The sequence below is a fragment of the Ruditapes philippinarum genome, unplaced genomic scaffold, assembly GCF_026571515.1.
Source record: "Ruditapes philippinarum isolate M1 unplaced genomic scaffold, ASM2657151v2 ctg1196_1_1_1_1, whole genome shotgun sequence".
NCBI lineage: Eukaryota > Metazoa > Mollusca > Bivalvia > Venerida > Veneridae > Ruditapes > Ruditapes philippinarum.
Window position 1 is genome coordinate 42,018 of NW_026865932.1, and position 17,532 is coordinate 59,549.

At 32.3% G+C, this 17,532-nt stretch overlaps 1 protein-coding gene across 1 annotated transcript in view; it reads right to left on the reverse strand.

Moving 5' to 3' along the window:
- The window catches only part of LOC132730782 (probable tubulin polyglutamylase ttll-15), a 33,228-nt gene extending 19,398 nt beyond the window's left edge, over positions 1–13,830 (reverse strand). Inside the window, exons 1-5 of the mRNA XM_060716788.1 lie at positions 13,583–13,830; positions 6,327–6,375; positions 2,989–3,231; positions 2,114–2,269; positions 677–796 (exon numbers count right to left, since the gene is read on the reverse strand). Coding sequence (XP_060572771.1) covers positions 677–796; positions 2,114–2,269; positions 2,989–3,231; positions 6,327–6,356 — 549 coding nt within the window. The 5' untranslated portion in view covers positions 6,357–6,375; positions 13,583–13,830. The remainder of the gene's footprint in view (positions 1–676; positions 797–2,113; positions 2,270–2,988; positions 3,232–6,326; positions 6,376–13,582) is intronic.
- Positions 13,831–17,532: the final 3,702 nt, after the last annotated feature.

The following is a 17,532-nucleotide window of genomic DNA, read 5'->3' on the forward strand; positions in this document are numbered from 1 at the left end:
AAATATTTGAACTATTACAAAAACTTTAACGTAAATTCTAAGTCGAAAAAGGGGCATAATTCTGTCAAAATGCTTGATAGAGTTACCTCCTCCTGTTTACAGGTTGGGGTCATGATGTTGAACAAGTGTGCAAAGTTTCAAAGCCATATGTCAATGGACTTTGAAAATATTTGAACTATTACAAAAACTTTAACGTAAATTCTAAGTCGAAAAAGGGGCATAATTCTGTCAAAATGCTTGATAGAGTTTCCTCCTCCTGTTTACAGGTTGGGGTCATGATGTTGAACAAGTGTGCAAAGTTTCAAAGCCATATGTCTATGGACTTTGAAAATATTTGAACTATTACAAAAACTTTAACGTAAATTCTAAGTCGAAAAAGGGGCATAATTCTGTCAAAATGCTTGATAGAGTTACCTCCTCCTGTCTACAGGTTGGGGTCATGATGGTGAACAAGTGTGCAAAGTTTCAAAGCCATATGTCAATGGACTTTGAAAATATTTGAACTATTACAAAAACTTTAACATAAGTGGTTACGCCGACGCCGACGCTCGGGTGACTGCAATAGCTCTACTTATTCTTATCGAATAGTCGAGCTAAAAATCAATAATATGTCTTAAGAAAGTATATAACTTTTATACAGCTGGAGAATAAATATCAAATACTTTTGAAATCTTACATATCTAAGAAGCTTCTCCTTGTCCTTTGGTACTCTGAAAGCTCTAGGAAAGGCATCTAGTTGTAATGTTGCTAAACTGCCCTTGTTGGTGATGTAACCTGAACCTGGGAAATGATTCACCTAAAATAACAACAAACACCTATATACAGTAAAAACTTCCAAAAAGTCAATAAAAAAATCTAAATTTATTCATCACACATGAAGAGTACATTACAAACTTCATGGTCATACAGTTAACCTAGCTTTAACAACCAATCATAATAAATTGGAGAAAAATATCTTTAATTGGAAAATAATGTTCTCTGAAATCATGTAATTTTTAGGTAAAGTTTAGACTAGAAAAATAAAAATGCTTGTCTTAAGTGTTAGGTATTCTTATAAACTAAGGAGGTCTTTAGAACAGGTTTAACTGTTACTGATAACAAAACACTGACGTAATTTGAAGTGGTTTACTTATACATGTTCTGTCAATAAGGAAAACTTACCATATTTATATATGTACATCTACTTTGGTTACAAAACAACACGTTATGATTATAAATAATGCAGAAACTTCTTCCCTGAATAATTATCATGTTTTCAAGGAAGCATATAAATGTCAGGAACTTCAATAAGGGATAATTATTATATATCTAATTGAATGCAATTTAGAAAAGCTATTATATAAGCTGATGATATTTGGTGCATTTTTTCCCACATACACAACAACTATATAATTGAACCATGTCATGACAAAACCAACGTAATGGGTTTGAGACCAGCATGGATCCAGACCAGCCTGCGCATCCACGCAGTCTAATCAGGATCCATGCTGTTCACTTTCAGTTTCTCTACTTGTTATAGGGTTTGTAAACGAACAGCATGGATCCTGATCAGACTGCGCGGATGCGCAGGCTGGTCTGGATCCATGCTGGTCTCAAACCCATTATGTTGGTTTTGTCATGGCGCGGCTCATATAATGCCTATTAAAAATTTAACACTTGGTATTCTAGCAACTAGAAATATTTAACATTCACCTTGACCCAAATAAAGAACAGGAAGTCTAAGAAATGTTCCTTAAGCTTCGACTAGCCTTATAGTTCAGGAGATTTTCTTAATTTCTGTATTTGTCTTATCTTGAATCTAGAAATAATCCATGTTAATTTGAGAGATTACAATATATAAATGCTAAAAGTCAATTTAATCTAGTCATACAGCACACAAATACTGATTGACATAGCTCTTTACTGGTGACATAGGTAATTAGTTAATCAAATCTTTGTAAAAAAGACGATGTACATATGTATAAGTCTGTAAATAAAATTCTGTTCTGTTCATTAATGTAAAATTGAAATGAATTGTCACAGCTTGAGAAAGATGTTATTATTATATACAAATGCCAAAGGCACTTAAGGCTTACAACTCATAAATAACCTAATGATAAAAATTTATACATACCCTCTGGTAAGGCTTCAGTTTTGTCATATGTTTTGCCATGTTGATAAAAGGGTAATCATGTACCCATAAAACATCCCAGTCATCTTCGCCATTGGTCACAAAAAATCCTAGCCTCTCAAACACGGCCTTCACATGATCTAAATAGCCTGTCTCCAACTGTAAATAATTATAGAAATATTTCCTTTCAATGATTCACATATCATGTTCATTTTGTAAGATTTCACAAGAAGTTGATTTATTTCACACAAGCTTTATAATCAATATAAAACAAATCCTATATGAACGTTTAATGTCCTTAGATAAATATATAATATGATTGGTATATTTTTTGTTGTGTTTTTAACTGGGCACCAACACAGTATAGGTCATATGGCGACTTTTCAGCTTTACTGGTGGAGAAAGACCTCAGGTGCCCTTTGGTGCATTGTCTAAAGGATTGGTACATGTACCTCAACAAAACAAGAGCCACCATATTTTTTTGTTGGGTTTTTACCTTGCACCAACACAGTATAGGTCATATGGCGACTTTCAGCTTTACTGGTGGAGAAAGACCTCAGGTGCCCATCCGTGCATTATATAAAGGATCGGTATAGGTACCTCAACTTAACAAACACATGGTTAAAGATAAATAAATAAAGTCTTTAATTACAAAACTGTGGCCTTGTGGTTGAGGTGACTGACGCTAAACCAAAGGATCACAGGTTCGAGTTGTACTGGTTAATTAAAAGAACTTGTTTCACATAGCTACACTGTAGCATAAACCATTTGTCAAAAAGGCTCAATTTAACTAGTCCTGCAACAATTTCAATTAAGGCTGTATTTAACAACCTTGAAGGCCTACACATTTTACGCTTTTAAGCAATTAACCCTCTTACATGTTTTCCAGAGATCCACACTACAGGTGATGTTTTGGTAGCCTTTCCAGCACTGCCCTCAGCCATAGAACTAATGTGCCCCCTGGTATGATAGGAATGTTCCTCCTTTAACTGATGAAGCTGGTATATATTCAACACTGTAATCAGTAATCCTACCCCTATCACAGTTCCAACCAGAATATTCATCTTGGTTGCACGGACACCTTTCGTTTTAGGCTTGAACATCATATCCCCAGGATAGTTCTTAAAAAATAAAAATTATGACATTATACATAAAGGATAGTCATGAATAATAAAATTGATATTATATCTAAAGGATGGTTCTTCAAAATGAAATAAATATCATAGCTCCAGGATTGTTCTCAAAAAAATAAAAGAGATGAGCATTTAACCAAATAAAGCATGACTATCACTAAAGCAGTTCAAAAGTTAGAAAGGAAAAGAAATTACAGACTTGAACCTTTCACCTGTAACTGTGACCTTGACCTAAAAGCTGGGTGCCTGAAATGTGGATATTTTTTGTCATTTCTATTAGAAAAAAGCCATTTTAAAAGTAATATACACATCCTTCAGGCATTTAAAAATACATGTATATGAAGTGGACAGTCAAACCTATCACCTTGAACAATTACCTTGACCTTGGAGTAAGGCACCTGACATATGTCAGCTGCACACTGTCTCTATTGGAAAAACATTTGACCTAAGTATCATGAATTTGTTTCAAGAGATTAACAAGAAAAGCATTGATGCAAAGCATCAAAGGGCGTCCAAGCAAGACATGCAGAAAGTGAAGATGAACTAGTAGACATATGATGTCAAGATATTCTTATAAACTTTTCAATGATTAGTTGGTTTTTACCAGAATGAACGGACGGAAGACATTGTTCATTATGAACTTTGATTGGCATGCTAGAGATTAGAATATTACTTGTTATTTCTTTATGATCGTGATTATTAATAGCAACGGATATACATGTATACAATCATTTATAATCCATATGTGTAACGCATGATCAACACCACACTTGTGGAATTGTCCCTTATTATGTAATCGATATTAGCGAAGACACCCTCTTAAGGTATCTGTTCACACTTAGTAAAAATATGACACTGGTTATATTACCATGTCATGTTGAGCATTATTGTTTATTATACAATAATTGTAATATCTATTTTAATAATACAATAATACAAAAATACAGATTTTATGAATATTGTTTTCCTCTCTTTTTTGTGTTTTTATGTGCTATTTTAATACTGAGTTTTTTACGTTTACTACTATTTTTTTCATTAAAATTGTAAAATAAATTTTAAGAATTCAATTGTCATATTGACCGACTATTATAAGTCAAAACTTATAACTGGAAATAGTCAGTAAATTATGGTTAATCTTTCAATATATAATATTGTTTATTCTTAAACCCTATACATGTACATTTGTATTTTTCTTTATCATTTTCTAAATTATCAATCAATTAGATAATTAATAAAATCTAATTTGTAACTTTGAATAAATCCTCGGCATCTTTACTAAACACATATAACAAATTAAATAAAATGTTTCAAAGTTGATAGTGTCATATTAAAACCATAAAAATGCACCTTTTTTCCCTATTATTGTACATATTTATTGTTTTTTTATCTCATATAGATAAAATGAAACATGCTATTGTTGTTGTTGTTTTTTTTTTCGAATTGTATGTTTATGTATAATAATAATCAATAAATTTGAGAGTTGATCTATGTTTATTAATTATTGTAACCAAACTAAGTGACAAACATTCATTTTGGAAAAAGGCTTATTTATCTGTAAAATATTTGTTCTGTTCTGTAACGATATCAAACATCTACTCCAAAACCGGGAGAGACCGGACAATAAACGTGTGGTCACTAGTATCCCGGTCAAAATAGACCGGGAGAGACCGGAATTACCGATAGGAGTACATCCCTCTATAAATAGATTTTCGGAATATTTAGGTCATCAACTCATCATTCTATTTTAACATACCATGATAACCCACTGTGTACTACAAAATGATAAATAAAAAAACCGAAGAGACGGAAAAGGTTATTGCATTTGAAAATGTTTGCATTGCGAAATCCTCCAGTTCGCTATTCATTGTACATATCGCGACATTTCATTTTTAATTAATAATAATCAAGCACCCTCATACCGATCGGAATGACCGGCTTTTATTATGACCGACTAAAAGGCTCGAGAAGTTGCTGTCGCCCTTTCACAAAATCTGATTTCATTCCATAAAGGGGCGCCGCGCTTCGGCGCGGACGCCAAATACACATAGAGCATTCAATATTGCTGAACTGAACCTCTGACCTTCAAGTGTGACCTTGACCTTACAGTATGGCATATAAAATGTGGATTCTGCATGTCAAAAGTATATATTATAATATAAAGGATAGATCCTATCAATATAATATATACTATATCAGATCACAAGGATAGTTCATCAACATGAAAAAAAATATACGTCATTTCAATTATTTTGTCACACAGCCACTGAGTATGTTTAAGATAGATTTAAAATCAGATCAAAAACACATTTTCCTTCCCATTTGATTTTTCTTGCTGCATACAACTTTACTTGGCTTGGCTAATACAGAGGGTAACCTCTGTTACCTAGAATTTGTGACTTTAAATCTTACACAATTGTTTTTCTTTACTTTTTTTAAGGTAAAAACATCTCAAGGCCTGTTTCAGACGATTAACAAGGTAAATATTTGTGAAGAACATGTCAATAAAATACTGTACAAATGTAACAGTAACAAAATCAAAGAGCACTGATTTTGTTATTTGCTTCAATACATGACCAAAATGATGTCACATATTGTCATTAAATTAATCAAACAGATTTTACATCGCTCAAATCTTTGTCAATTTGTGACAACACGCTTGATGTTTATTAATGAAGGTTACTGAATAAAATTAAGCTTGATGAATTACTTTAATGATAATGTACAGGATTTATGTCAATATTAAGACAATATCATGAATAAACTGTGTAGATAGGTACTGCTTCATAACTGATTTGGCCCATTTTATTCATACATAACACTCAATGTATTCAGTTCAGAAATACCAATTCACTCCAATTTACAAATAACCTTTAAAACATAACTCGGCTAATGACATATTAATGTAGCACGACACATATTTTATATAAATATAATGCCTTAAAACTGTAAGAATGTAAATGATAGTCTAACCAGGCATTACATTAAGCAGGAAGTTAAAAAAATGCATATCGGTGATTGGATCATTATAATGTATTTAAATCATGAATATTTCATGACAATATAACAGGTTTAAGAGTACTTACAACAAATTTGGAGTAAGGTGCGGTATTCATACTTCAACCAGTTTCAACACTGTAAAACAAAATAGAATACCATTACAAAAAGACAAGCAGTAGAGCAACTCAATCCCATATACATATATAATAAGATTAAGATAAGTTTCTGATTAAATTTGCTATTTTCCTATGTCTATTTATTTTCTTGTGTCAGGTACAATGCATTTTCCTATGTCTTGCGAATTTTCCTATGTCAGCATATTTTCCTATGTCTACATACTATGTAATTTCCTATGGCTATCTATTTTCCTATGTCTAGGTATTTTTCTTTGTCTGCCTATATTCCTATGTCTAGATATTTTTCTATGTCTAGGTACAATATATTTTCCTATGTCTATCCATATTCCTATGTCTAGCTATTTTCCTATGTCTAGAATAAACTAAATGACTTAAGAGGACATAATTTTTTTTTCTCTTTCTCTTCATTGGGAAGAGGCCTTTGCCTCTTGATTTTGGGAAGATATATTGCTAAAATTCCTAATTTAGGAAAGAAAAATTTTAATGATTTTTGGTAAAACACTAAAACTGCATTTTTAAAGAAAGTTTCAGTTGGGCTAATGCCTCTTATTGTAAGGGCCGTGTTATATAATGTAAACTAGAACTATCACTAAATGTGATTAATACCCCCACAAGTCTGCTTAGGAAATGAGGATGTTACTAGTAACAGAATACCTTGTAATAGAATTGAAACATAGAGTTATGGTTGTGGGCAATTAAAGATAATTGTGGTTCATGTATGTTGCATTTCCTTTCAATGTGGTTGGCCATTGATGAAGTTTAATTGAATTACTCTGTAATAAGTCCAGAAAGACAAAAAAAGAACAAAGGGCAATAACTCTATAAATACTGAAGATAGAGTTATAGTTCTTGTGCACTGCACTTCCTCTTATTGTGCTTGACCATTGTATGAAGTTGTTTTGAATTCCAACCAGTACGTTTTAAGTTATGCTCCGGACAAGGAAAAGTATCAAAGGGCAGTAACTCTGTATTTTGTCAAAATGGAGTTATGGCTCTTGTGCACTGCACTTCCTTTTAATGTCCTTGACAACTGTATGAAGTTGTTCTGAATTCCAAACAGTAGTTTTCAAGTTATGCTCTGGACAAGGAAAAGTAAGAAAGGGCAATAACTCTGTAATTAGTCAAGATGGAGTTATAGTTCTTGTGCACTGCACTTCCCCTTCTTGTGCTTGACCATTGTATGAAGTTGTTTTGAATTCCAACCAGTAGTTTTCAAGTCATGCTCTGGACAAGGAAAAGTAACAAAGGGCAGTAACTCTGTAATTAGTCAATATGGAGTTATGGTTCTTATGCACTGCACTTCCTCTCAATGTACTGGACCATTGTATAAAGTTATAATGAATTCCAATAATAAGTCTTCAAGTTATGGTCCAGACAAAAGAAAGCAATGGAAAAGTAACAAAGGGCAATAACTCTGTAATTAGTCAAGATGGAGTTATGGTTCTTGTGCACTGCACTTCCCCTTATTGTGCTTGGCCATTGTATGAAGTTGTTTTGAATTCCAACCAGTAGTTTTAAAGTCATGCTCTGGACAAGGAAAAGAAACAAAGGGCAGTAACTCTGTAATAAGTCAAAATGGAGTTATGGTTCCTGTGCACTGCACTTCCTCTCAATGTGCTGGACCATTGTATGAAGTTATAATGAATTGCAACAATTAGTCTTCAAGTTGTGGTCCGGACAAAAGAAAGCAATGGAAAAGTAATAAAGGGCAATAACTCTGTAATTACTTTAGATAGAGTTATGGTTCTTATGCACTGCACTTCCTCTCAATGTGCTTGACCATTGTAGGTAGTTATATTGAATTCCAACCATTAGTCTTCAAGTTATGGTCTGGACAAAAAAAGAAGGCAATGGAAAAGCAACAAAGGGCAATAACTCTGTAATTACTTTAGACAGAGTTATGGTTCTTGTGCAATGCACTTCCCCTTATTGTGTTTGACAATTGTATGAAGTTGTTTTGAATTCCAACCAGTAGTTTTCAAGTTATGCCCCGGACAAGGAAAAGTAACAAAGGGCAATAACTCTGTAATTAGTCAAGATAGAGTTATGTTTCTTACGCACTGCACTTCCTCTCAATGTGCTTGACCATTGTATGTAGTTATATTGAATTCCAACCATTAGTCTTCAAGTTATGCTCCGGACAAGGAAAATGCAACGGACAAAAAAAAAAGCAATGGAAAAGCAACAAAGGGCAATAACTCTGTAATTACTTTAGATAGAGTTATGGTTCTTGTGCACTGCACTTCCCCTTATTGTGTTTGACAATTGTATGAAGTTGTTTTGAATTCCAACCAGTAGTTTTCAAGTTATGCCCCAGACAAGGAAAAGTAACAAAGGGCAATAACTCTGTAATTAGTCAAGATAGAGTTATGATTCTTGTGCACTGCACTTCCTCTCAATGTGCTTGACCATTGTATGTAGTTATATTGAATTCCAACCATTAGTTTTCAAGTTATGCTCCGGACAAGGAAAATGCAACGGACGTCTGGACCGACCGACCGACCGACCGCCCGACCGACCAACCGACCGACCGACCACCGGGTGACTCCTATATACCCCCCCAAACTTCGTTTTTGGGGGTATAAAAAAAAGTTCCATAAAGAAGATGATCTTGGATGAATTCACACAGTTTGACCATACCCTGGTCATATGAAGTGAAAATAAACATGAACATGAAATTCCTAAAGTAAAAGTTTTACTCAAATAACAAAAAATCTATTTATTTTAGGCTTACAATGCCCTTAATAAAAACAATGAAGGTAAAAAAAATCCCCTTAACACTTACACATTTATACATTCTATTGCTTGGGTTTTATCAGTATGAAAACCAATTACATATTCATGAAATGAAATATAAAAAGGTTAAAATAAGTCATTTGCATAATTTTATTCTGAGATAACAACTCAAGGGATGTATGAATCAACTTATCTAGTTGTACGAGTATCAATTGATTTTATCTTGTCAGTCGTGCTGAAAATACAACTGTACTAAACAATTTCAGTAGCTCATTAGCAATTTTTACACTTTCATGAAAACTAAATAACAAGAATGCTGCATAGGTAGAGCGACATACATGTACATGTTACAATGTACAGTCAAATACATGTGTATCATGAAAATCAGTCAACCTGATAAAAAGTTTGAGAGAGGACAAGAAATTACAGGCTCAAACCTTTGACCTTTAACTGTGACACTGACCCACTAACCTTTAAACAGGGTGCATGAAATGTGGATACAATGTAGTACTTTTAATTATATTATCTCAATGACATATATATTTTCATACCTTGAAGGTGGTTTTAGATAAACATATGGAAAGTACTTTTTATGCAACATGCCTCCAGATTTATGCTTATTTTCATGAAAACTTTGAACATGTATTTAAATGTAAAATATTGTGAAGTGAACAAAGAAGGTAATTTAAACATTGCAAAAGGCACTTACAATCTATGTAAAGTACCAACAAGAGGACTATGATGGCCTTAAATCGCTCACCCAAGTCAGAATACTTGGTAGACACTTACTAGAAGATGTTTTATGCTTAATATCTAACCTCTAGCTATTTGAGTTTTTTTTAAAAGAAGATTTTTTGAGTTTTACTAATTTATACACATAAGGAAAATCAAATACCCCCTGGGACAGGGCCAATTTTGACCTCAGGGCTTTTATTTGAATATAATTGGTATACACTCACTGGAACAAAGATGTGTCATGCTCTAGCTCTTTTACATGGAGCTAAATATACATTGAGAAGAAACTGTGACGTCACACAGTTAAATTCAGTATCGGCGGAATTGTATATGAAGCAATAGTTATTTATCATAAAATGTACAATACACACTTTTCAATACAAATATTTCTCCTATGAGGATCCATGTTGGTTATGTAAACAATAATTCACAGATATCGCAAAAGTTTAACAAGAGCGTGAAAATCAGAGACTAGCGGAAAAACCTGATTATCACCGAAGCGCGCAAAGGATTGTGGGTCTGAATCTGACTATTGTCTATTTTCAGAGCTTCCTATCCATTGTATATATATCTGTGATGTTTCTCTAAACATTTACTGTAAATGAAGTTATTCAGTAAAAAAAATCAAACAGCAAACGCCATTTCAATCGTAATACTGTCCACTGAAAACTGGAAACTGACCTTATGTAATACTGTCGACCAAAAACCGGAAATTGACCTATGTACTAATCTATAATTGACTAATTATAAAACTTTACCAAATGGGTGTGATGAAATAATTCCGTAAAGACAGCAATGTTTTATACATTCGCATTCAGTAATGTTTTGTACTTAGCCATGAGGTCGATATTTTAGCCGAGTGTGTTAAAATTTGAATGGAATAAGTATTCAGGCTATGTTGAAGAATACATGTATATAATAAAAGAATAAAAGTATTATAAACATTATTGAAGAATATGTAATTGAATAAAGCCAATTATACCGATATAGACCGGTAATAAGTAAATTTGAGTTTTGTCTTTGATTTTTACAAATTTTGTATCACATCAAAATGCAGGGCCACTGCATTTTATGAAGGGTGAGTAAAAAAAATGATTGTTGAGGCCTGTTGGGGGAATAATCACTACATTATCTGGAAAAGAGTCAACTCGGCCCTATACCAACTCGGCACGGGTCAACTTGGCCCACTTTACAAAAAATATATATAATGTATTAATTTTGCTTTGCATGTTGTTAAGGTAAATGAATAATAAGAAATACCTTATTTTTATATAATTATCTGATTATACATTGTACTTCTTCTGAAATAAAGTATATTTAGAAAAAAATGTTATTTATCTGTCTTGCAGATTCGATAAAATTAATAAAGATCTAGATTCTAATAAAATGTGTTTGTAAAGTAATATTAAAAAAAAATATGAAACAAAAACGTGTTTTCTTAATATCATATAAGCTTCTAATTAAATCTTCCGTATAAGCGCATTGATTGCTGCTGAAATTCATTTGCACGTGTCATACGTTTTTTTGTCTTCTATCAAATAGAAAGACCTTGTCTGTGCATTATCTAGTTAAAGTAATAAAGAACAGAACAGAAGTTAAATATGTAGAAATACAGTGAGATACGCAATCGTTTATCTTTACTCGCAATTCTGCTGACAAGAAAAGCTTGTCTACTGCTAGTTCGAAACTGTCAATCCGTGTATTATAAATACAGGGCTCTCAGTAGGGTCAGAATTTCACGAGTCAAAGACTCTTTGGCCAAAATTTTCATGAGTCAAATCATTTTTTCTAGTGTCATTTGACTACATGAATCATTTTTATGTTACAAAAATGACTGTATTGAAGGTCATTTTTGGAGATTCCAAAGTCTAAATTGACAGAAAAAATGCCTACTTATGAATGTCTATACCCCCCCCCCCCTCCACCTAAAAAAATTAAAACCAAAAAAACACAAATAAAAGAAAAAATGAATTGCTGTGAAAGAATAAAATAAGCAGCAGCTTTTCTGATTAACTGTACTGTATCAAATATAGAAAAATATCTTTACTGGTATGCTATATCATATTAATTTTAAATACCAAAATGTACCAGGAATATTTAATGGAAAAAGAAATAACAAATACACAGGTACTCCAAGTAAATTAAAGACATATTATAAACCTTTAAAAGCAATCAATAATTGACACCTCAAGTAATTCTTATCAGTTGTGTATAGTCCTAATTATAAGACCTATACGTAACCTTTTTCATATTTATCATTCATTGATCTGATATTTTACATTTTTCATTTTCCATGTTACGTTAGGTCTTAACAGATCTTTGCAAAATCGTGTAGCAAAAAAATTGACATTAGACATCGATTTAGATCTAATGCATTTTAACAATTAAAACAGCGTGTATTTACATAAATTTTGAACTATTTATGAACAAAACTAAAAATTAAATACCTTTCAACAAAATAATTGAACTGTCACACCCGAAAAGTCATGATTTAATCCTCTCATTTAATTAAATTCCATGTACAGCAGATATACAAATGGCCGCCATACAGTGCGCGAAATCTGATTGGCTAATTCAAATGCAAGCGTTTAAATGACTCCAGAAGTTTCTAACGGAATATTTTTTCAACGAAATAATTGCCCATGCACCGTCAGTGTGTTCGAAAATATTTTTCCGTTCAAAAAATGGAATCAATCTGTAAAACGCTTTACTTAACCAGTATGGCTGATGAGCGAAATAGATTGATATTTATATTTTATTTTTAATTAATAAGTACATTGTTTGAAACTTTTTGTTAATGATAGACCATGCAATTGAAAGAACAGAAGATAAGCTTTTGAATAAAGCTTGAAAGGCAAGTCAACAGACATTTTTTTAATTTTTCAAAATGCTACGCGTTTTTGACCAATAACTATTAGACGTCAGGCTTGACCAAAATAAAACTATAACAAGCCTGTAACGTCTAATCTATTGGACTAAGTTGTGTAGAGCTATTTTTAGCGCTGTCAAATTGCAGTCACTGAATCGTCGCGCTTCAGTGCACAGGCTATAAACAATTGCTGTGTGTAAAGCATTTTATACACGGCTTATACTGCCTGTTGACATTTTTAATGAGTGTGATTTGAACATATGTAGGATTTGATAGGTAATTAGGGGTGGATTTAAGGTAATTAGTATTGCATAGCTGAAAATCCCGTGTGGCAAATTGACTCTTGAGCAGATTTTATCACGTGTCAAATTTCCCGATTTTCACGAGTCAAAACCCGGATCCCCGTGTCAATCGAGAGCCCTGTAAATAATTACAATAATTACAATAAATAGTGTTAACACAAACCTTAATATTAATAATTGAAAAGTGGGCCGAGTTGACCCGTGCCGAGTTGGAATAGGGCCGAGTCCGTTTTAGGGCCGAGCTGACCCGGATTCCATTATCTAGTTTAAACATATTTATTTTAACTCAATCACTAAAAAAGTTCTTGCAACTCATTTCATTTATCAAGTCTGTCTCCTGGAACTAGCCAGTACTGGTGCCATATATGAGGAAACATGGTTGAGACCCCTCTCAGGCTAAAACCCATATGTATTATGATCCCAGCCTGGGACCCAGGGTTAAAAGTTAGACACATAAGCCACTAGGCCAGCGCTGCCCTTTATCTGTTTACATTTTATACCTAAAACCAATAAACAAAATTAAATAGTAAACAATTATTTATCAAACTTCTCTAGTAACTTACTAGATTGGAAGTTCATTGAAGTTATCTAAAATATATCCGAAATCAATCTGTCAATTATCCGCTTATTATCGTTTAAAGCAGTGCTTCAAAGGCAATAAAGTTGTCAGATCGTTTGTCAGGACCAATCCCAAAATAACTTTGAACATTTACTATTAAAATATCCGTTTCCGTTTAAAATCGTACTTAATTTTGACATTGAAACTGCGAAGATATTTTTCCGTGTAGAGTTGTTGTTGTTGTGTTGTTGTTGTTGTTGTAAGTGAACTTTTCAGGTTAAACACCTCTAAATAACTTCAAATAAGCATAGGCGGAGTTGTCGTTCGTACATAATAGCATTAGTGCAAGTTTTACACGTTATAGATGTTTCAGTTATAATGATAAGTCATTCTTATATATATATAATAATATTAATATATATTAACCAAATGGCGATTAGGAAAAAGAATGAAAACAATGCGTGTTTTTTCTTTTCCTTTTATGATATTAGATCTAGTAGGACCTAACCAGACCAGATGTTTCCTCAGTTATCGTATTACCTTTGTTGTTGAAAGTAAATTTTAAGCAAAAATAGACCTTAAATTTCTGTTTGAAATACCCAAATTCAAACAATTCACTGATATGAATAGCCTAAAGTTTATGAATAATTTACGTTTTCCTTTACCTACTGCAATGGTGGGATACTACGTCATCGCGCACCTGCTAAATGCTCCCACTTGGACCATTTTTTCGTCGACTCAAAGGTAAAATACAATTTTATTATAAGAAAACGTAAGAGTATTAAAAAATCATGTAGCGCACCAAAGAATGGCTATAGTACTTGAGATAATTGTAAAAAAAAGTTTATAGATTTATTGTCTGGTTTAGGCCTGAAAACGGGATAAGTGTTTTTCTCTGAATGCTCCCACTCGGACTTCTCCCGAAACATATATGAAATAAGGTTGAAAACCTTCTTTAAAATTATTTTTAACGTACCGGAACATAAACCGAGTCATGTATACCCATTATTCTATATTAGTTTCAAATATTTCTATTCAAAAGTCAGTTTTTCTTAATTCTTTTTATAAAAATGGAAAATGCTCCCACTCGGACTCAACTTCAGAGATGCTCCCACTCGGACCTAAATATATACAAATTTTGAAAGCACATTGCTGTCTTAAGATATTATTATTTTTTTCAAAATATCTTTATATTAACGTTCATATATTCATATAATCAGTAAGAATTCAATGAAACAGCATTTTTAAAATACGATACTAATATCTAAATTACTAAACAGTCTCGTAAATATGTCTTCTTAGAGGATTAGTATAAGGGAAAAAAGTTGTGTTGAAACAATTCCTCGTTTAAAAGAGTCGCTTAAATAAGAAACAAATTGTTTATACATTTTAAAAATATAATAACTGGAGCAAATATTTTAGATACCAACTGTGGATATATCTCATTGAGGAGGAATACTCTAGAAAACACAAGAATAATAGTTCTTTGAAGTAATTGTCTTTTGTTCAGTTTTTTTGCGTTAATTTTTGGACAATGTGTCATAAAGGATCAATTCATCTGAAATTTCACTGGAGGATAGATTTCAATAAAGTAAAATACCGCAAACAAGAATGACAACATTCCAGTTTTGGAGTTATTGCTCTTTGTATTCACTATCATTAGTTTGCAAGGACCATACCTCTAAAGGTATTTGAGATATAAACTTAAAACTTTATATTTCATGTTTAATAGAAGTGAATAGCAGAGCATAAGGACCAGAAGTGTTGCTTCTTTGTTGTTTTTCTTTGTTTTTTTCATGGGAGTGTTATTTTTGTCATGATTTATTATGTCTAGGCTATTACTTTTCATTAATTTTCACGAGTATCATTACTTGGAATTTTTACACGTATGTAAGGGTTACTTCCGCTCTGAAATGTACTTCCTCCTTATGGCGGGGGATTTTGCTGTCTGTGATTCCTTGTTGTATTATTGTTATTATTTTAACGTCATTCAAATATCCTGAAATCATTTTTCTATGATTTTATTCATAAATATAATGCTCAAATGAAGATTTATCAATATTGTATGTTCCGAAAAGCATTATTTGTAAAGATAATACCGAATTTACATTTCATAAAGGGAGGTAATTAGAAATATATTTTCTATTAATTGTAAGTTGAATCTTTCAAAAAGAAATGAATGCATTATGCATACATGTATATTTTAATGATTACATATAATGTGGACAAGCATTTGCAGTACAGTATTTTACATATTCCTTTATGATTGAAAATTGTTTTAGTACCATAAATATTAATACATTTTATTTATAGACAATTTCAATTGGTAACAGCCTGAAATATAACTTACATGATCTTTAATTACCAAAATATGGTAAAGACTGTGATAAAGAAATAACTATGATCTTTGTTTTCTTATTTTTTTATATTTTTTATTTAGGTAAAAATACGTACACATGATAACTTTCATACTTAAAATTGTCAAAGTTGTTAATAATTGTGACGCCGTAGTATGGCAGTACATTGACTTTTAACCAGTTCATGACAAAAATGATTTACATGTTGTTCTTTAATAAACTATTCAAATCAACCGATAGATATTGACTTCTTTATGATTATGCTGTTTTAAAACCTAAATCACAAGTTTAACAAACACGGAAACCATTGGGTTTTAAATTATTAACAAGATATTAAAGTCAGCAATTATTGAATAAATGATGGCCTCTAATATATGCACGAGTCCAACAGAATCTTAATCCGGTATGGTACTAAACAATGTATAATGACTTCTTTGTAAAACACCACAATTTTTTAACATCTAAACAAAACTTTATTCTTGAGATCCAAACTGCCCATTTAAGGTCTTATAGTCCTAGCTTGTTGTTGGCAATAATTTTGAATTATCCTTTCGGATGCAACACAAGCCAAGTGCACCTTTTTGTATAGTGATCCTGTCAGTTGAAACTTTGCCATGGCACCTTGTTCCTGCCCAACGACGTCATTCTACAGAATCAAAGAAGTGATCTCTGTAAAAAGAATGAAAAGTTAATGTTGCCAAACACAGTAGTTATTGACAAAATGGTGTTAAAATTGTGAGAATAATCCATAAAAGCTAACACAGCAATGTGCTTTCAAAATGTGTAAATTTGGGTCCGAGTGGGAGCATCTCTGAAATCGAGTCCGAGTGGGGGCATTTTCCATTTTCATAAAAAAACCTTTAAAAGACTGACTTTTGAATAGAAATATTTGAAACTAATAAAGAATAATGGGTATACATGACTCGGTTTATGTTCCGATACGTTAAAAATAATTTTAAAGAAGGTTTTCAACCTTATTTCATATATGTTTCGGGAGAAGTCCGAGTGGGAGCATTCAAAGAAAAACACTTATCCCGTTTTCAGGCCTAAACCAGGCAATAAATCTATAAACTTTTTCTACAATTATCTCAAGTACTATAGCCATTCTTTGGTGCGCTACATGATTTTTTAATACTCTTACGTTTTCTTATAATAAAATTGTATTTTACCTTTGAGTCGACGAAAAAATGGTCCAAGTGGGAGCATTTAGCAGGTGCGCGATGACGTAGTATCCTACCATTGTACTGTATCTGTGATAAAAACTATATGTGGAAGATTTGTCACCAGTCACCATATAGAAAAACACTGTTTTAAGTATGAATCACCTGGGACAGATAGAATCACCAACAATCAAAATTTTAAACAATTTGAAATCAATTTAATATCAAAAATGGATAGGTAAACTTTTGTTCTATACTCGATCAGCGAAATTCTAGATCTCACAGATCTATCTATAGATCACGCCGTCTCTATGTATTTACAACCTTTGATGTACAATGAATTATATGATTCATTGCTTTTTCATATATATTCATAGCTCCCGTTAATGGGGCGTGAAGGGGAAAGAGTAAGGTTTTTGATATCTGTAGATTATTGT